We start from the raw sequence: 21,451 nt of genomic DNA, 5'->3' as shown, positions 1-21,451 counted from the left end.
TCCTCATACAGGAAACCCACTAATCTATCTGGAAACTTTAAAGACTCTAATCAGTGTTTGCAGTTAATACTAAAACATTGCACAACATTTTATGAATATTTTTTTATATTTCCATGACACTTCCTTGACTTAGTGGCCTTGACCTGTTTTATTTATTTACAGTACTGTGCAAAAGTCTTAGGCACATAAGATGTATCACAAAAACAATTATTTCAAGATAGTTATGTATATCTTTATAGCTTTAGTGTGTCAATAGAAAATATAAATTTTAGACTCACAAACATTACTTTTGCAAATAAAATAGATTAGAATAGAAGTACAGGGAGCCCTACAACAGACAGCATGGCACCCACAGACCCCCTACTGAACATCGAGTCAGTTTGGGATTAAATGAAGAGATAGAAGCAACTGAGACAGCCTAAACAGATAGAAGAAATGTGGCAAATTCTATCTGCCAACAACCAAGAAAAATTGTGTCCAGGAGTACCTAGGAGAATTGGTGCTGTTTTGAAGGCAAATGTGGTCACATTAAATATTGATGTAACTTTTTTTTATGTTTACTGGACTTTGCATGACATTAATTGATAAATGAAAACTATTTATGGCATTTTTCACAAGTGCCTAAAACTTTTGCACAGTACTGTATTTATTTTTGTTTGTTTGTTTGTTGTTTGTTTGTTTGTTTGCGTTCTCTTACAAATGTAAATCTACATTCTTATTAGGATGAAAGTATCAGACATGTTAAAAATATCACACCGATCTGTTGGAATAGTTGTTCATAAGTAAGTAGGATTTATTTGCAAATGAAACATTACTTGTTAAGCCAAGAGGAAGGTCTAATCCTTATTAATCCTCATTAATGGACCTCAGAAAGCAGGTTGTGCTTTTAAAAGTTTTTCTGAATTCCTCATCCAGACTGGCATGAAAGAAATAAAAACATATTAATTTATATAAAACACAAATAAGGAGAGTGAAATTATGTTTCTCATGATCTTGAAGACCTGAAAACATGAAATAAGTTTAGCAAAAAAATATTAATTATAACATTAATAACATCGTTAATAATAAAGTTGTGCCTATGAATTTATTTTAAAAACTAAAATATGAATGTAAGAACAAATGTTTCTGAACATTCGTGAGTTGGACCGCTTCCACTACAATCTCCATACTTCCATTTGTATTGTTTTGTAGTTTTGATTACTACTATTTTAAATATTCTAAAATGTAGAAAATAATCTTCAGATGACAAGTCTAGAAAAGGAGCTGATTTGATCCAGTATGCTGCAAAAGAAGTCATGTGTCTCAATCTCTGTGCAGTATCACATAAAGATATTGTGTTTTTATACGTGTTTTGTTTTTTTGTTGTTTTTTTTGTTTTTTTCTATTTGGTGGCATTTTACTTCAGGTATAGTCCTAAACTCCTTAGTAGTAAAATCCTTAATGGTCTAAGGATATTCTGTAAATACTCTATTTATTACCCATGTTTCCATGATTTTATGAGTCAGCAACTTTGAAAAGGGTAGTTTAAGTTAGAGAAATTGATTTACCAAAATGAATAGATTAATCTCTGGCGGCCCTGCCATCTGACTCGCTGAAGAAAGCACACAAAGCGGTTTAGTCAAGCACTTCTGAAAAATGTGTAATCTGCCTCAGCTTTCATTTCAGTAATGTAAACCACACAGCTCTGTGTTTAAGCCATGTCCTTTTCTCCAGGTTTATTTTAGCCTTTCAGAGGGATTTTTTTTTTCGCACCAAAAAGCGTCACGGATCCTTCTCATTTTTCAGCATTTGTAGGGAATTTTTTTTATTTTTTTTACGCTTTTTAAGTTTGAAAATTAACCTTAAAAGTCTTCAAAAAGAAAATGGATTGAACAGAAAATTTAGAAGGTAAAGAGTGTTTTTATTTCTTTCCATTATTATTATTATTATTATTATTTATAATAAATCAATGTTGCAAATGTATGTTTAGGCCTGTGACCATTGTTTTGTTGGTTGAATTTATCAAAACTATGCCTCTCAAAGCACATGAAAGTTCTGTTTCACTATAGTAAATGTGATGCTATTTAATGGATTGTAAATATTGCTGTCCATTTTGTGGTGTTCAAAGATGTTTTATTGAGACCATGGCATTCACTAATTGAAAACAATGGACCATTGTTTGTTTTCTGTTGCCAACAACCAAATCAAACTGCTAATAGGGTCACTGATGTTGGAGGGTCAGGACATTGGCAGACAGCTGACATTGTCATTGATATAATTAGGGACTTGCTGTAATAACAAGCATGGCTCTTTGTGTCCAGTGTTTTGGAAAGGGATTGAAATGCTTTTGAACTGCTTTAATCCTGTAGTTTCCTCTCTGTAGTTTTTTTAGCGGATGTGTCTTGAATCTGTTGTTAAACAGGTCAGATTTATTTACCACCTGATAGTAGACTTGCTTTGGTGTGACTATTCTTTTATGTTTTTAATAAATAGATATTTTCTTTAACAGGTGCTTTGTTGGATCTGGATACTTGCACATGTGAGTTTTCCTCCAGCAATGGAACCCTGGCCTATCATGGCCTGGGGCCTAATGCTGACCGCCATCAATGGCTGGATAAAAATTTCTCAATCAAGAGACTTTACTGAAAAAGACATTATTTTCCTTCATCCCTCAAGTAAGTGCATTTTCACCTTCTTCTTAGATTCTGACTAAATGGACTTTATTAAAGGAATGGTAAATGAAAATTCCTTTACTCATCCTCATGTAGTTCCAAACCAGTGGAACACAAAAGAAGATATTAGGCACAATGTTAGTCTCAGTCACCATTCACTTTCATTGCATCTTTTTTGCATGCATTTTCATGCAAGTGAATGGTGACTGGCACGGAACATTCTGCCTAACATCAGTTCCCTATCTGTCACTCACTCAACGTTGTGTCGATGTAGTGACACTAGGGGTCACTCTTGGGAGCCCGAAACATCTCTGGTCTTTGAAAAAAGGCCAATGAAAAGTGGCGAGTGGTATTTGCATACCACTACCCCGAACATACGGGTATAAAAGGAGCTGGTATGCAACCACTCATTCAGATTTTCTCTTCGAAGCCGAACAGCCGATGCTCACTGAGCTGAATTCTCACAGCTGTTCATTCACTTCTGCTGGATCTGACAGCGCATTTCAGCGGCTTCTCCCCCTCTGCACTGGTGCACTGCAGAGAACACCCCTGGGCGCTTCGGCAGAAATAAAAGAGTATATTCTAAAAGAGTATATTTCTCTAAAATAGTGGCACACACGGAACATCTTTTTAAAGATGCCCTTCCGTTTGTGTGTTATTCCTGGTTGCGGTCGTTATCTCTCGCCTTCTGACGGTCACGATCACTGTCTTTCATGTCTGGGCGCTACCCACGCGGAGACAGCGTTCGTAGATGGATCATGTACTCATTGCAAGAACATGACCATGGCAACGTTGCGGTCGCAGCTTGCCTTCGTAAGAAAGCAAGCATCCCAGTGGCTCCCCGCCTTGGTTTTTTTCTACCTACGGGTATGAGGCCAGCGCGGCTAGCACTGGGGGCAATTCGGGGACCCCAATGGGATCACCTCTCCCGGGTATCCCCCCACGGACCTCCCATTCCCCAGCACGCTCATCTGCCCCGATCGGGCTTCCAGATGAGTCCGCCGCCAAGGTGATGAGCTCTCGAGCGCAGCATCAGAGAGCGGGTTCGTCCAGTCGAACGCGGAAGCCTCAGCTGGGCTCCCCCCCTCAGGTATGGTCGCCCAGTCACAGGCTGACGTGGAGATGACGGACATGCTTTCCCGGGCAGCCGCGAGCATCGGGCTAGAGTGGAACCCTCTGCTCTCCCATGAACCCTCGCACCGCTCACAGCCACGCCCCGCCCCAGTTCCTTTCTTCCCGGCTCCTGGACGGGCCCGTGGCTACGTTGGCACATCAACTGCCTCGAGTTGTTGGCAATTCTGCTTGCCCTGTGGAGGTTTCGGCAGTTGATCCAAGGCAAGCATGTGTTAGTTCGGACAGACAACACGGCAATGCTGGCACACAGCTGACCCCCTGGACTACGCAAATATGCGTTTCCACCAGTGAGCCTACTTGCACAGACCCTGTGCAAGGTCAGGGAGGACGAGGAGCAGGTCATCCTGGTATCACCCTACTGGCCCACCCAGACATGGTTCTCGGACCTCACACTCCTCGCGACAGCCCCCCCGGCGAATTCCCCTGAGGAAGGACCTTCTTTCTCAGGGACGGGGCACCATCTGGTACCCGCGACCAGACCTCTGGAATCCCCCTGGATGGGACGCGGAAGACTTAAGTGGCTTATCACCCTTGGTGGTAGACACGATCACTCAGGCTAGGGCCCCCTCTACGAGGCGCAGAGCTTTAGAGTCTCTGAGCAGCTCTTTGTCTGCTTTCGTGGACAGCGGAAAGGAAGCGCTGTCTCCAAGCAGAGGATCGCCCACTGGGTCATTGACGCAATAGCAATGGCATATCACGCTCAGGATGTGCCGCCCCTGGCAGGGCTACAAGCCCATTATACCAGGAGTGTGGCGGCCTCCTGGGCCTTGACCATTGGTGCCTCTCTAACAGACATTTTCAGAGCAGCAGGCTGGGCAACACCCTACACCTTTGCGAGGTTCTACAATCTCTGGGTGGAACCGGTTTCGTCCTGTGTAGTGACAGGCACAATCAGGTAAGTCCGGGGCAGCTGGCCAGGTGTATCACTTGCGCATAGCGCCTTTCACCTCCCCTGAGCTGAAGACGTGCACTGTTGACTCCCAGTAGTGTTCACAAACTGTGTTCCCTGGATGACTTCCTCCAAGCCCTGTGGCAGAGTTTGCGGAGAAACTCGCTGCCGGCTCAGTACATGTGCTAACTAAGCCCTGTACTGGGGTACGTGCTCCGCATGTGTTGGTTCCCCATAGGTAACCCCATGCGACTTATATCTTCTGCTAATTAATTTCCCTGTTGGTAAACTGCATCCCCTCTGCCCCAGTCACCATGTTTGTAGAAACTCCTCCCCCGTAGGGTAGGACCTACCATGGGACTTCTCCACATGACATACTTCCGACAAAGCTCGGCAAGACCATGTGACGTATTTCCACTCAAAATACCCCCCCCCCCCCTCACTGTGTGGGGTGTGGTCTCCACGGTGTCTTCGCCTTGGGAGTGACACCCCTCCGATGTAGACCTGGTGGCCCCAGTCGGTTAACAAATTTCACTCTTTTTTTGGGGGGAGAGAAAAAAAAGAGAGAATAAGAGGCCACGACTGGGCTAGTCTGTCTCTAACTTTTGGGCAGTCGACTTGTTCCCGAAGGGCCGTTTGACACTCATAACAGTGTTGGGGGAGGTTACGTGTCGGCCTGGTGCACTGGCTACAAGCCACACAGTGGTCTGCCCGTCACACACCGCCAGTTCACGTAACACAGTTCAGCTAGTTGTGGAGTTTCGTATAGGGACCCCTAGTGTCACTACATCGACACAACGTCGAGTGAGTGACAGATAGGGTACATCCTTGTTACTTGCATAACCTCCGTTCCCTGATGGAGGGAACGAGACTTTGTGTCCCTCTTGCCACAACGCTGGACTACCCGCTGAAATGGCCGGGACCTTATATTGGCTCCTCAGCACAAAACCTGAATGAGTGGTTGCATACCAGCTCCTTTTATACCCGTATGTTCGGGGGAGTGGTATTCAAATACCACTCGCCAATCTTCATTGGCCTTTTTTCAAAGACCAGAGGTGTTTCGGGCTCATATTGTTTTTCACTACATCGACACAACGTCTCGTTCCTTCCATCAGGGAATGGAGGTTACACAAGTAACCAGGACATTTTTTGTTTTCCACAGAAGAAAGTAAGTCATCCAGGTTTGGAACAATATAAGAGTGTGTAAATAATGAAAGAATTTGCATTTTGTAGTGAACCGTCCCTTAAAGGTACAATCAGTAATTTGGGGCTAATTTAAAAAGTTTTACACATTAACGTATGAATTGTGTTTTTGTGAAGAGTGATCTGAATGGTGTACGCACATGAGATGAAGACTGTACTTATAATAGTTTTCTATAAAAAGTGTTTTTATTATACATGGTGCGGGTCACCCCCTTCAACGTGTTTCGCCATGTTGAAATGACGTGGTCCACTCTGTTTCACTAAACATCGAAGAAGAAAATCCTTGCGCTCATTGGCTCTCCGCCTATGCAGATATGTTTGGCTATGCTTTGCGCAGTGTTGTTTGGTGATGTGAAGAGCGAAAAGAACACAATGGAACATATTTATTATCATGCTTTAGAAGTGGAGACAATGGGAGATTCAGTAGCTGTACTGCCGAAGAAGTGAAAAAGTTCCGAAGCAAGAAGTCAGAAAGACCGACAAAGGCAAAAAATATAATAAACATCAGTATGGCATACACAAGGTGAAAAGATTTGATGACAGAGAAAAACCTGAGTAGTGATGCCCATGTTGCTTCTTTTTTGTTGGACAGGTAAGAAATCATTAATTGTTTAGAACTCTCTCTAAAATAGTATCAGTGGAATTTACAGAAAACTCGTACAAGTTTTTAAAATTACATGTGTAGACAGTGTTCCCTATCGTAGGAACTCAAGCTGCATAGTTGCATTGGGACACACCCTGAGTGTCACGTGGTTTGAAGGTCTTGTACAATCACGGCAATTTATTGGCTGGTGGCGCTTAAGCGACGCCCCTAGGGAGCTACATCATGGGCATAAAAGCACTCGCTTTGGCGCCATCGATTCAGATTTTCTGTTCTTCAGTGCACTATCTCGTCTGGCCCGTGTTGTACCAATGACTCATGTTGAAGCGAAGATCATTATTATTCTCTCTTTTAAGTGGAAACACAGGATGGAATTTAAGGATCGACGTCGTTATATACAGCGTAATTCCAGAGCAATTTCAATGTTTTTTTTCCAAACATGCTCTGAGGCCTAGCCATTTTCTGACGAACAAGCGTGCAAAAGAGTTACCATGCGCATCTTGAGCCATCGCTATTAAAAATGCTGTATGAGAGAATTCATCGTTAAAGGCAAGGAAAAAAATTGTCCCCTTTGTCCCTATTGTCTTTTTCTGTGTTGTTCTAGAAGAATGCACATGAATAAGGCAATGGAGGAGCGGCCTCGGCCTTTCTCTCTCTCCCTTCCCTGTTCGAAGCGAACTGCTCACAGCAGAGGGGATCATGCATAGGCCGGTGAGCCTGGCCCCAGAATGAGGGGGCTGGAATAAGAGAATATTCTCTTATATCACAGAGTGATGGCGAACCAACGCATGAGTGCTTCTTCTGTGCCATTATTCTTTGGGGATGCTATCAGCAGATGCAAGGTATTTTAACTCTTTTTTTTTTCTTTTGCCTGTTCATGGACCACGCAGGCTTTCTAGTGAGACAAGAGAGATGCGCACTGTTATCTCTGCTCAATTTTTCAGTGGCAGCATGGATGTCACTCTTTTCAGACAGCTGTTGGATCTACACACTATGTTTTGCAGTCCAACCAAGCACATCACGTTAAGGAATACTTTGAGCTAATATCGGCTCTGTTTGGAATTTCCCTTGTTGTTACCCCCACAGCTCGTGCTGGGGAACGAGTTGGTCAAGGCAATGCTTTTGCTCGTGAGGGTGTTTTGTGCTGTCTGGGTTATACACGTTGTTCCTCTATTATATGTTGGTACTAGTTTAGTTCTAACCCATTTTTTCAGTACAACAATTTAGTTCAGTTTCCCCTGTAATTTACGTTGGCGAATGAGCATTGAATATTTCAGCTTGAGTTTTGCCTCTGCCTCCATGACCAAGGGTCTCGGGGAACATGTAATATAACTCAATGTATGGTAAAAATAGATCTACATACGAGCCTGATGGGCTTGCTGTGTAAACGAAGAATGTGCCCCTATTCAGTGAACAAAATTGGACCATATAAACATCTCTCCTGTTTGCCCTTCAGTCAGTATAGGGATGAGTTGTTCAATGGGGTTGTTCCGACAGACATTTCTGTTCGGGAAGCCCCGTTTTTGATTTGGAAAATTCATTCTCTCATAGAAAAAGGGGCAATAGAGGAGATTCCCTCTTCTCAGAGAGAGTGTGGCTTTTTACAACCGTTATTTTCTGGTCCCAAAAAAAGACAGCGGCTTGCGTCCCATTCTGGATTTGAGATGTTTGAATTCCAAGCTAATGAAATGTCAATTCAGAATGTTGACGCAGAAGCAAATAATGTCACAAAAGCAGCCGAGGGACTGTTTTGTGACAATAGATTTGAAGGATGCTTATTTCCATATTCAGATTGTGCCGAAGCACAGCCGTTTTCTCAGATTCGCTTTCAGGGGCAAAGCGTATCAATTTCACGTCCTTCTGTTTGGACTTGCACTGGCACCATGCACATTTAAAAATGCATGGATGCAGCTTTGACACCTTTGAGGCTTCATGGCATCCACATTTTGAATTATCTTGATGATTGGTTGGTGCTAGCCCACTCGGAGTCTTTGGCTGCCCAATATCAAGATATCATTCTCAGCCATTTGAGCAAAAAAATCTAGGGCTGTGTGTAAGATTGTACTGTTGCCAAGGCAACAGACTCTGTTTCTAGGGGTGGAGCTAGATTCACGGGCGATGTAGGCATGTCTGTCTCCAGTTCGCATTCTGTCAATCCGCCGGTGTATAGCGATGTTCAGAGTGGAACACGTTCTCCCTGCGAGAACATTTCACAGGCTTTTGGGGCTCATGATCGCAGCTTCCACTGTCATTCCCCTGGGCGTGTTGCATGCGAGACCTTTTCAATGCTGGATGAACTCCACAAAGGGAATTCAACACTGACGTATGCATTCGTATGCGTCTTTTAAAAGTGACACGTGGGTACTACCGAACTCTGTTACCATTGAAACGGACCCGCCTTCTGATGTTGGGTGTTCCATTGGGACAGGTGTGTCGCCGCAAAGTTATAAAGACAGATGCCTCCTCCACGGGTTGGCGCACTGTATACGAGGGTTGTCCAGCCTATGGGGTCTGGATGGGCCAGCGGCAATATTGGCACATCACGGTGCTGCTGACTTTAACATTTTTCCTCCTGGAGATTCAGGGTAGTCATGTCCTTATCTGGTCGGACAACAGGATGGTGGTGTCCTATATGAATCGCCAGAGAGGAGTGCATTCTCATGCCATGCTGAGGCTGGCATGGCGCATTCTTCTGTGGGCATGGGACAATGTGCGGTCTCTACGAGCCATGCATGTTCCGAGCCGGTTTAATTTAGGGGTGTATTCTCCTGTCCAGACAGGGCTTGATGCCCAGAGAGTGGACATTACATCCTCAGATTAAGGAACAAATCTGGAGGAGGTTTGGCAGAGCGGAAGTGGATCTATTCGTTTCAAGTGAGATGTCACACTGTCCCCTCTGGTTTTCCCTCTCGCCCCCGGCACCGCTGGGCATCGATGCATTTGCGCATCAGTGGCCAACAATGCGTCTTTACGTGTTTGCACCGATCAGTCTGCTGCACGCAGTTCTGCAGAGAGTTCGGGAGGATCGAGCTCGGCTTCTGTTAGAGGCGCCATTTTGGCCATCTCAAGTATGGTTTTCGACTCTGGTCTCTCTCCTGGAGAAAGTGCCTTGGGAGATTCCAGTCAGAATAGACATGTTGTCTCAGGATCAGGGCAGCATTTGGCACCCCCAGCCAGACTTGTGGAAGTTATGGGTATGTCCCCTCAATGGTGTGCTCTTTTGAATGATGGGTTATTCCCCGCTGTGGCTGATACCATTCTGAATGCTTTTGCTCCATCAACTAGGAATCTTTATATGTTCAAGTGTTCAAGTGGCTTCTTGGTGTAAAGCACGAGGTGAAAATCCAGTTCATTGCCCTGTCAGTACAGTACTGTATTTTTTTGCAAGAGCGTTTTGGGGCCGGGGTTGCTCCGGCAACGCTTAAAGTCAATGTTACCACTATAGTGACTGAGCATGCACTTATCAATGGAGCCTCTGTCGGTAGACATTCTCTTGTCTCTCGTTTTATGCATGGGGTATGCAGGCTTAGACATTTTCATCCCGTCCGCATACCCTTATGGGATTTATTTGTTGTTTTAGAGGCGCTCTCACGTGCTCCATTTGAGCCCTTGGCAACAGTCGCTGATAAGTTTCTGACTCTTAAAATGGCCCTGGTAGTAGCATTGGCATCATTTAAAAGAGTTGGTGATTTGCATGCCCTGTTGATCAATCCCGTATGTATGGATTTTGCGCCAGGGTGCTCAAGAGTGGTGTTAAGACCTTGTTTGGGCTTTTTGCCCAAGGTTGTTTCTACATAATTTCACTTGCAGACTATTAATTTTCATGCTTCCTATCCTCCCCCATTTGAGGCAGAGGAGCATGAAAGATTGCATATGCTTTGCCCAGTTCGGGCGCTGTGATTTTATGTTGACGTACAAGCCAGTGGCGTAAGTCAGAGCAGTTGTTTGGTGGCCGCAGCAGGGGTGTTTCTGTGTCCAAGCAAAAACTGTCTCATTGGCTTACTGGTGCAATTTCAAGTGCTTACAAAGCGTGCAGTTTACCTTCGCCTTCATGTATTAGAGCCCATTATACGAGGAGCATGGCATCCTCATGGGCTTTGGCTAGAGGTGCGTCCTTGGAGGACATTTGTGTGGTGGCAGGGTGGGCCTCTCCGCATACATTTGTTAGATTTTATCATTTGGGGAGGGTTTGACTCCTTCTTCCCAGGTTCTCTCTGTTGGAACTGGAGTAAACTCATAATTTTCTCTGTTTTATTTAGACGCTTTAGCTCGCTTGTGCACTGCTATACGCTTGCCACACGGGCATAGACAGTTTGCAGCTACTGTTCGCAAGGCATGAATGTATATCGTTCCCAGTGCGACTACGCAGCTTGAGTTCCTACAACAGGGAATGTCTCGGTTACGTGAAGCGTAAAGCAAAGTGTAATTTTCTTTTCTTTGTAATCACAGCAATAGCCTACATATAGTCTAGCCCATCTACCTCCAACTCTATGAAACGACATATGTCTTAATTAGTTTAGTGCAGAGTAGCTTGGCACAGCGATTGTTGTGGATTTTGTGTAAACCATGACTTTGATTGTTAGGAAACAAAACAAGTTTGCCAAATACAGTTTTCATGGACATGCTAAATTTGATAATCAAAAACAATTGTAATCTTTCCTTTACCATGACATTCTGTATTGCTAGATAATTGAGGTTTATTTTATACTAAGCAGTTCTCTAATAAAGGTAATAACTGTCTTTAGAAATAACGTGAAATGTAGACAGTCTCCAAAGATTATTGATATGAGGGATAATAATAATCTGTCCTTAACTGTAGAAGTCTGTTCACTTGAATTCTGACTTTTGTTTTTAGGCAAAGCAATAATATTAGAGTAGTATTAAATAACTTTAGAAATTACCTCAAACTCCGTCATTTTCCAGATGCAAATGATATTCCAGAGCTGGAGGGGGTAGCAGAGATGATCATGCTGATCCACATCGATAGATGGCAGTACAGTGATTTGATTCACCATTCTCTGAAACACCACTGTCGTATCGGTACTTAAAGTACACAAAGAAGAGCAATGCTAATGCTAGCTAGAGAACTACTGTATGCCCCTTTAATAAAATAAATATATGGAATAATAAGGAACCATGGCATGTAATATGTACAATTATAATATAAATGATCCTTGGCTCAAAATCCGTGTGATAATATTAACATTTTCATTGATCTCATACATTTACATGCTCAAAGAATAAAGCTGCAGCAAACACCTGTGCCATGGTCATCTTTAGTGTGCACAGGGTTGGGAGGGTTACTTTTGAAATGTTTTCCACTACAGATTACAGAATACATGCTGTAAAATGTAATTTGTAATGTATTCCATTAGATTACTCAAGGTCAGTAATGTATTCTAAATACTTTGGATAACTTCTTCAGCAGTGGTCGATTTTTTCACTTGTTTTGACTATAAAAACTCAAATATACCTATGTTTTAACAAAATGCACATGTTAAAAATACATTCTCTGAAAAACCTAAATATCTTATGCAGTGTTGTTTCTAAAACAAGATAAATCAAATTGATCTTGTTTTACGGATTTTTAGATATTTATACAGGAAAACAATACAAAAATGATTATCAAGAATAAGATTTTTGCCCTAATATCAAAGGTCTTACTAGAAAAAAAGAAATTATGATCCAACGTGAATTTTCTTGATAAAAAAATATGATCGTGCCTGGTAACGTGTGGATGTAAAATGGCTAGAAATAGCATTTTAGCTTAGTGTAAAGCTGACAATTTACACAAGGTTTATTTCAATGTCTTGTGCCCCAAACTTACTTCTCTGTCTGCTCATATGAATGTAACACATCATAAGAAAGTGTTTCACCGCTGTTCAAATTCATTTTGGATCACATCATTTATATGTATACATTTTTCCATCTGAAAAGACTAAATATTAAATGAAACAAATGACAGTAAAATGCAAAGTAATCTCTTCAGTAATCAAAATACTTTTTGAATGTAACTGTATTCTAAATACCAATTATTTAAATTGTAACTGTAGTGGAATACAGTTACTTATATTTTGTATTTTAAAAATGTAATCCCATTACATGTATTTCGTTACTCCCCAACCCTGAGTGTGCATTAGACATAATCCATGTTATCCTCAGTCAGGGTAGGATTCTGGAGTAAACAAAAGATACCTCAGTTGTCAGTCCTAGCTTCGGCTATCAGACCTTCTGGCTGCTGTGATTATGACAGGGCACCTCCAGCTTTGTCCTCAAAGCTCTTGATCTCCTCTTGTTGTCATGGTAATTATCTCAGCCATGTCAATACTATTGTTTGGGGCTAATCTGATATATTTAGCATATTTTACATATTCAGTATTTTGTTTACATAATTTATATCTGAAGATATTTATTTCCAATGTAGTGCCCCATAGGCTAGATTGTATACTGTTGCCTAAAAGATGTCCTTCAAGTGTATAAGTGGTTGGGCAGCAGACCAGATATCCACAGCCAAACTCAGCATCACAGCTGGCATACCAACTCTGTTAAGACCCCCACCCTTAAAATCTTCATCATGGATTTCCCACTAGGCCTGCTGAGGTGAAATCAATTGAGATTATGGCAATACATGATGCCATGGATCAGCATGGACTTTCCTTCCTGAAATTATGACCTATTTCATTATATATTTGCTTTCCTTCTTGAAACCATTTATGGAGAAATGGCTTTTATGCTCATCAGATATATTAGTAGCATTTTCTAATAACATTTGTGAAGTCCTTAACAAACATTAGCACATTAAATATTGCTTATCTAGAATACTTGACTCTGAGGGCCAATAGTCACATCAAGAATTTTGGAATCATTTTTGACAATGATCTTATTAAAAAATATATATATAATTTAAATAAAAAAATATTAGCAATGTCTGTAAAACAGTGTATTGTTACCTATGCAACCTCTCTAAAGTATGAGATAGTCTCTCCCCTGCTGACAGTGAGAAACTAATCCATGCATTTGTTACATCTAGACTTGATTACTTCAATAGGTTTACAGCCGCTTTTTCAAAGAGCTCTATCAAACATGCAAAGAATTCAGAATCCAGCAGCTAGAATTCTGACTCATACCAGAGTGCCTTTCATGGCAAGTCAGTCCACTCAGCAGCCATTTTTGGAATGCTCCCAAATCCCTTCACTGACTACCTGTGTCTTAAATAATTGATTTAAAGAATCATCTTTTAATGTCTTTATGGTATTGCCCCTACATACCTTAGCAGTGACGGCTCGTTAGTGGAGGCAAGGGATGTATTCAATTTGTATTCAAACTGTATTCAAAAATGTAAATGTATTCAAAATAAGTGACAATAGTGATAGAATTAACAGTTGTTTTAACCAATTAACCTACTAACATACAGTATATAGCTCAGTGTAACGACACCAACGCGGGAGCTGTGATGAACCCAGATGCAGGAGTTTATTTCAAGAGAACACGGGTGAAACAGGTAAGTAGTGTATTCAGAATTTCACAGGATAGGCATAAAGTCTTAGACAATAATCTTCGGTTAAACACAGGACAATGGCAGTAGGCACAGATCCATTATAGGTAACATAATACACGGCACTTGCCTAAACAGAGAACTTAAGCTTCAAGCTGGCATAAAGGTGAGTTTCTTCTTTCAACAGGGGAGCTGGTTTGCATCACAAGGCTTTAGGTTCACACAGTGTTAACAAAGTCACATATCCAGCACTGACACAGCAGGGTGAAGTGTAACAAGGAAGTAACACTCAGGCAAGGAGTCATTCATAAATGTCTATATGTAGGAGTCACTCAGGCTTCACGTTAATCGTTAATCTTGTAAGAACAGAGCAGTTCATCAAAACACAAGTGGGGTAAATACTAGTAAGTCGGCATGCCATACACTCGGTATATTCAAAGTCACTTATCTTGAGAATACTGAACAGATAGGCGACATGCAGAGATGCAGCAAGTCACATTGTCAGAGCAGAGGGAGAGTCTATGGTGCCTACAACAAGGCTAGATGCTGACTGAGGGTGAGAGTGCGGTTTAAGTGCGTCTCCAAACGAGGTGAAGATGAGCTGCAGGTGTGAGTGATTAGAATGCAGGCGAGTGAGAGCGAGTGGCTGACGGTGAGGGAGAGCTCGGTGCCGTCGTGACAGTACCCCCTCCTCCACGGGCCGCTCCTGTGGACCGACGATCCTGACGTCGGGGTCGACCTTTTCCGAGGTGCTGGCCGGTTATGTAAGGCGTGGAATCTGGTGAGTAGAGCGGGATCAAGGATATCTTCTCTAGCAACCCACCACCTTTCCCCGGGGCCGTAACCCTCCCAATCGACCAGGTATTGGAGGCGCCTATCACGACGTTGGGAGTCAAGGATATCATTGACCAAATAGGCCGGTCCATCATCCAGGAGAAGCGGCAGTGGAGGACCATCAGCAGCACCGGACTCTGTGGGGGAATCAGACAAAGAAGGTCGATGAGGTTTTAAAAGTGAAACATGGAAACTGGGATGAGTACGATAAGTGCTGGGGAGTTTGAGCAGGTAGGTGACAGGATTGATTTGTTTGACTATAGGGAATGGGCCAATAAACCGGGACTTAACTTCTTGCAGGGTAGACGGAGCCGGATGTCCCTGGTTGAGAGCCAGACCTTCTGCCCAGGTTGGTACTGTGGTGGTGTTGATCTCCTGACATTGGCCTGGCTCTTTTGGCACATACTGCCCTTCTCAGGTGGATGTGGGCCGCATTCCATAGCCTCTCGCTCTCCTTGAACCAGTGGTCCACAGCTGGAACCTCCAATGGATCTCCTGCCCAGGCAAACAGGGGTGGCTGAAAGCCGAGCATGCACTGAAAGGGTGTAAGACCAGTAGCTGCCTGCCGAAGGGAGTTCTGTGCGTACTCAGCCCAGGGTAAAAACTGGCTCCAGCTGTGCTGATTGGCGTGACAGTATGTCCTCAGGAAGCGGCCAATTTCCTGGATCTTCCTCTCCATCTGCCCGTTAGTCTGTGGATGGTAACTAGAAGTTTGCCAGCTGGTAAGTGGCGAGGAGATTTGGCAATAGCACACTCAGGACATCCTTGGACGAAACTGCGTACATCTTGAGACATGTGTAGCCACCAATATCTGGACCGGAGGAGCGAGAGGGTTTGTTGGATACCAGGGTGACCAGTGCCCAGAGAGGAGTGAACTGATTCAAGAAGGGTGGCTCGAAGTGTGGCAGGAAAGTAGAGTTTACCCTCGGGGCACTCAGGCAGAGCACGATCAGTGGCGGAGGCTTGGGTGATCCGGTCATCCAAAGCCCATTGTATGGGGCACATGAAAATCTCCGATGGTAGGATAGTTTCATTTTCCATGGGGTAGGAGAATGTCTGCGAGACAATGCATCTGCCTTGGTGTTCTTGGATCTGGGGTGGTAGGAGATCGTGAACTGGAAGCGGGTGAAAAACAAGGCCCACTGAGCCTGACGTGGGTTCAGCCTGTGTGCCTTCTGGAGGTATTCCAGGTTCCTGTGATCGGTGATGACTAAGAAAGGATGACGGGAACCCTCGAGCCAATGGCACCACTCATCTAAGGCCAGCTTTATGGCGAGTAGTTCAGGATAGTTCTCTATTCCCAATATCCTATTTCTGCTCTGCCTGAGATAACTTCCGGGAATAGAAAGCACATGGATGCAATTTAGTTGGGTTCCCTTGCCGCTGAGAAAGCACCACGCCCACTCCTGTGGAGGTAGCGTCGACCGCAACCACAAAAGTGAGTTCAGAATCTGGGTGGACTAGTACAGGAGTAGTGGTGAAAGTTTCCTTCAATTTGAAGAAGGCGTGGGAGGCTTCTGGGGTCCAGGATAGGTTCTTTGGTCCCTTCTTGAGTAGGGAGGTCATGGGAGCCGCAGTGGAGCTGTAATCAGGGATGAATCTTTGGTAAAAGTTTGCAAACCCCAGGAAGCGCTGAAGATCTTTGACAGTTTTTGGAACTGGCCATGATTTTACAGCCTCTACCTTTCCCTGGTCCATCTGGATTCCTTGCAGACTGATGTTGTAACCCAGGAACTGAACATGACTCAGATGGAATGAGCACTTTTCGGCCTTGAGGAACAACTGGAACTGGCGTAGACGCTCTAGCACCAGGGCCACGTGCTGACGATGGTCGGTCAGGTTCCGAGAGTAAATCAAGATGTCATCTATATAGACAAGGACAAAACAGTGGAGGTACTCTTGGAACACCTCGTTCATAAAGCCCTGAAATACGGAGGGGGCATTGACCAGGCCGTACGGCATAACTCGGTACTCGTAGTGTCCTGTTGGTGCACAAAGGCCGTCTTCCACTCATCCCCCTTCCGTATACGAACGAGGTTATAAGCACTGCGGAGGTCAAGCTTCATGAACACAGTTGCTCCTCTTAGCAGTTCCAGGACAGTGGGGATGAGGGGAAGGGGATACCGGTACTTGACTCTAACATTATTTAGATCCCGGTAGTCAATGCACAGTCTCAGACCTCCATCCTTCTTCTGAACAAAGAAGAAGCTCGAGGCGGCAGGGGAAGTGGATGGATGGATATAACCTTGGGCTAAAGCTTCCATGATGTAACCTTCCATTGCCTTCTGCTCTGGGAGGGATAAGGGGTATATCCTTCCTCTGGGCAGTGGTGCACCCGGTAGGAGCTCAATGGCACAGTCCCATGGTCGATGTGGAGGGAGCTGGGAAGCTTTCTTGGGGCAGAACACGTCGAGATATTGCTGATAACAGTCATGAATATTCAGGGGACCGTCGCTGGCTGGGTTCTCGATGGTGGTAGAGAAGACATTCACGGGCTTGGCAATGGAAGAGATCTCCTCCTTTCTCCTATGAGGGCAGAGTACTGGGTGTATACAGGTCTTAAAACATTTGTCCCCATTGCAGGATTTCACCGGACTTCCAGGATAGGACGGGAAATGATCACACAACCAGGGGCAGCCCAAAATGTTATCTGCAGTTGAGCCCTCCAGAACCATAAATTCAATGTCCTCCAGATGCATAAAACCCACCTGTAACATTACTGGGGTGGTATGGTAACGGATGTACCCCTTGCCAAACGGATGACCAGTCACAGAGTGTATGGGGAGGTCGGTGTCAAAGGGGACCTTTGAGAGTCGGAGCTTGTGGCAGAGGTTGTCTGCAATGAAGTTCCCTGCAGCCCCAGAGTCAAGGAGTGCGGTGACTGTTAAAGACAGGTAAGCAGAGGACACATTTACTCGTGTGCATAATGGAACATTGCTTGAATAAACAGCAGTAATAGAACTCACTGCAGAGCGTGAGGGTTTCACAGGACATGTGGCAATAAAGTGTCCCTGATTGCCACAGTATAAACACAATTTATTGTTGAACTCTGGTTTCTCTCCGCTGGAGAGAGGCGAAAGTGGTCAAGTTGCATGGGCTCGGGGTTGGGTTCCGGAGGGCGATTACCAGACAGGTGGTGACCGGGGGGGGGGGGAACTGTAGGGCAGAGCATTCTGTTAAGCTTGACTGCATGCGATGTGCCACTCGTATGGACAGCTGGATGAATCGCTCTAAGCCAATGGAGTCATCATAGGCAGTAAGTTGCAGTCTCAGTCAAATATCCAATCCCTGGCAGTATGTGGTCATCAGGGCAGGTTCGTTCCAACCACTAGCTTCCGCCAACATGTGAAATTGAAGTGCATAGTCGGTGATCGGTCGTTTACACTGGCGAATACCATGAAGCTGCTCGGCCACTGAGGAATCACCTGAGGGGGGACAAAACACTTCCTTAAAGTGATTTAGAAAATGTTCTAATGTCTGTTACTGAGCCTCCTTGATCCCAGATGGTTTTTGCCCAGTCAAGAGGGAAATCACTTAGGCGATCCTCGAGCGCTCCGTGAGGAAACACTGAGACTGCATCTCCAGAACGAGCTGGCACTGCAGGATAAAACCACTACAATCCCCCATGAACCCGGATATGGGGCGGGGTTAACCATGGGACTGGCACGAGGTGAAAGTGAAGCAGGAAGTGTGGTTGGCTGTGGAGGTTCGGGAGTGTGGAGGAGGGCTGCTCTGAGCCGGAGTACCAGTTCTGCGAACGAATAATTTCCACGCTGGCGGTAACTTCTGCTGGGTTCATATTCCTGTGGTCTAGCCTTTCTGTAATGACACCAGCATGGGAGCTGTGATGAACCCAGATGTGGGAGTTTATTTCAAGAGAACACAGGTGAAACAGGTAAGTAGTGTATTCAGAATATCACAGGATAGGCATAAAGTCTTAGACAATAATCTTCGGTTAAACACAGGACAATGGCAGTAGGCACAGATCCATTATAGGTAACATAATACACGGCACTTGCCGAAACAGGGAACTTAAGCTTCAAGCTGGCATAAAGGTGAGTTTCTTCTTTCAACAGGGGAGCTGGTTTGCATCACAAGGCTTGAGGTTCACACAGTGTTAACAAAGTCACATATCCAGCACTGACACAGCAGGGTGAAGTGTAACAAGGAAGTAACACTCAGGCAAGGAGTCATTCATAAATGTCTATATGTAGGAGTCACTCAGGCTTCACGTTAATCGTTAATCTTGTAAGAACAGAGCAGTTCATCAAAACACAAGTGGGGTAAATACTAGTAAGTCGGCATGCCATACACTCGGTATATTCAAAGTCACTTATCTTGAGAATACTGAACAGATAGGCGACATGCAGAGATGCAGCAAGTCACATTGTCAGAGCAGAGGGAGAGTCTGTGGTGCCTACAACAAGGCTAGATGCTGACTGAGGGTGAGAGTGCGGTTTAAGTGCGTCTCCAAATGAGGTGAAGATGAGCTGCAGGTGTGAGTGATTAGAATGCAGGCGAGTGAGAGCGAGTGACTGACGGTGAGGGAGAGCCTTTAATTTAACACTCAGATGCCTTTAATGGAAATATATGGGTTTTTTTTTTCTGTCATGCTTGGTAGACCAGGTGAGTTTTAATCATGGTATGAATGCCAGAGGAGGCTGACGGCATAAAGACTCCTCTCATTAATAAACTGCCCATTCAAAAGAGATATTTAAATGATGCAATGTTACCTGCTTCCATCCAAAACAGACTGATCTCACAGTGAAGTAGCAAAGAGTAGATTGACTTTTCTTCAGCTAAAGTCGGTCTGTGCTTAACGAAATTCAAAACACTGTCCCCAGTGGCCAAAGTGGTAAGTGTTGTTGGGCAATATCTCTGATGGGTGATGCCACTTGTCAGTGAGTTGGCATAATGTGGCCAGTCTTAGGGTACTGGAACTCTCGGAAATAGCATTCCAACTTCAAAGAATATATTATTATCTTATTTTTATTTCCAAATGCTATTTTTAGTTTTATGCTGTATTTTATTGTTTGCATGTAAACATCTGTACAAAATTATTTTTATAACACCTTCTTTTGCATTCTACAGACTAAGGGTATAAGGGTTTAGAATGACATGAGAGTGAGTAAATGATGACAGAATTAAAATGTTGGTTGAACTATCCCTTTAATGATTTATTCATGAAAAGCATTCATGTGTTGCCAATACATGTTACTGATATCTAATATATCCCCAGAATCCTCAGAATCAGTTGGTTATCTTGGGTAATGTACAAGTCCAATCATTTGTTGACCATAATGAGAGAGCAGAAGTCGCTAACGTCACTTTCAGAGTTGCAGTTCTGTTGAGAGAATTAATCTTTGAAATCCCAGACTCTTTCAGCACAGTGAGGAGGACCTCCCAAGATCATTTTAGCAGTGTGCTGGCTCTCCAGTGTACAGCTGGAGATATCCGAATCTGCTCAATGCCCCAGTGGGGATGTGTGTGTGTGTGTGTGTGTGTGTGTGTGTGTGTGTGTGTGTGTGTGTGTGTGTGTGTGTGTGTGTGTGTGTGGACAAGGGGTAAAACAAAGCCATTCTCATGAGATCTCAAAATAGTTTATGTACCCAACATTGATTTTTGAGACCTGCTGATGTCCAGCTGTCGCATGATTTGTTATTGTGGTGTAGTTCATTTAGTTTTTCATTTAGGATTTTCAACCCCATGAGACCAACAGAAAACTCACCATACTCAACCTACTTAACATACTTAGGCCTACTCTAGCTCCACTTCGCAATGTAATGCAGAGGAGGAAAATGTATAATGTAATGATGACACAGACAACCGAGTACTGTAAATGTGTGTCAGACTGTGCATGTATTTAATATTTAACTTTTGTTTTTTACTAGGTTTCTCTTACCCTTTTTAACATCATGGTTACTTTCGTAACCTCCGTTCCCTGATGGAGGGAACGAGACATTGTGTCGATGTAGTGACACTAGGGGTCACTCTTGGGAGCCCCAAACACCTCTGATCTTTTTTTAAATGGCCAATGAGAATTGGCAAGTGGAATTTGCATGCTACTCCCCTGGACATACGGGTATAAAAGGAGCTGGTATGCAACCACTCATTCAGGTTTTGTGCTGAGGAGCCGAGATAAGGTCCCGGCCATTTCAGCAGGTAGTTCAGCGTTGTGGCAAGAGGGACACAACGTCTCATTCCCTCCATCAGGGAACGGAGGTTACGAAAGTAACCATGACATTCCCTATCTGTCACTCACTCGACGTTGTGTCGATGTAGTGACACTAGGGGTCCCTATACAAAACGCCACAACTAACTGAACGGTGTGTGACCGGCAGACTGCTGTGTGCCTCGAAGCCAGCGCACCAGGCCGTCACGTAGCCTCCCCCAACACTCTTTATGAGCGTCGAACAGTCCTTCAGGAACAAGTCGACTGCCCAATGAATAGGTGGACAGGCTAGCACAGCCGAGGCCTCCTTTACTTCTCTTTTCTCCCCAAAAAGAGTGGAATTTGTTAACTGACTGGGAGCCCTAAGTGTCTACGTTGGGGGGGTGTCACTCCCAAGGGGAAGACACCGTGGAGACCACACCCCGCCCAAAAAAATGGGGGGGTATATTGAGTGGAAATACATCACATGGTC

General features: G+C 44.1%; 1 protein-coding gene across 2 annotated transcripts in view; it reads left to right on the top strand.

Moving 5' to 3' along the window:
• Positions 1–21,451, top strand: part of LOC127448400 (ly6/PLAUR domain-containing protein 6-like) — a 52,657-nt gene that overhangs the window by 14,341 nt on the left and 16,865 nt on the right. For both annotated transcript variants that reach the window (XM_051710884.1, XM_051710883.1), the window contains exon 2: positions 2,489–2,654. In XM_051710884.1, the coding sequence (XP_051566844.1) occupies positions 2,537–2,654 (118 nt within the window). In that variant the 5' untranslated portion in view covers positions 2,489–2,536. The remainder of the gene's footprint in view (positions 1–2,488; positions 2,655–21,451) is intronic.

Source organism: Myxocyprinus asiaticus, chromosome 11 (assembly GCF_019703515.2).
Source record: "Myxocyprinus asiaticus isolate MX2 ecotype Aquarium Trade chromosome 11, UBuf_Myxa_2, whole genome shotgun sequence".
Classification (NCBI taxonomy): Eukaryota; Metazoa; Chordata; class Actinopteri; order Cypriniformes; family Catostomidae; genus Myxocyprinus; species Myxocyprinus asiaticus.
The sequence above is the reverse complement of the archived record's forward strand: the minus strand, read 5'-3'. Positions and strand labels throughout refer to the sequence as shown.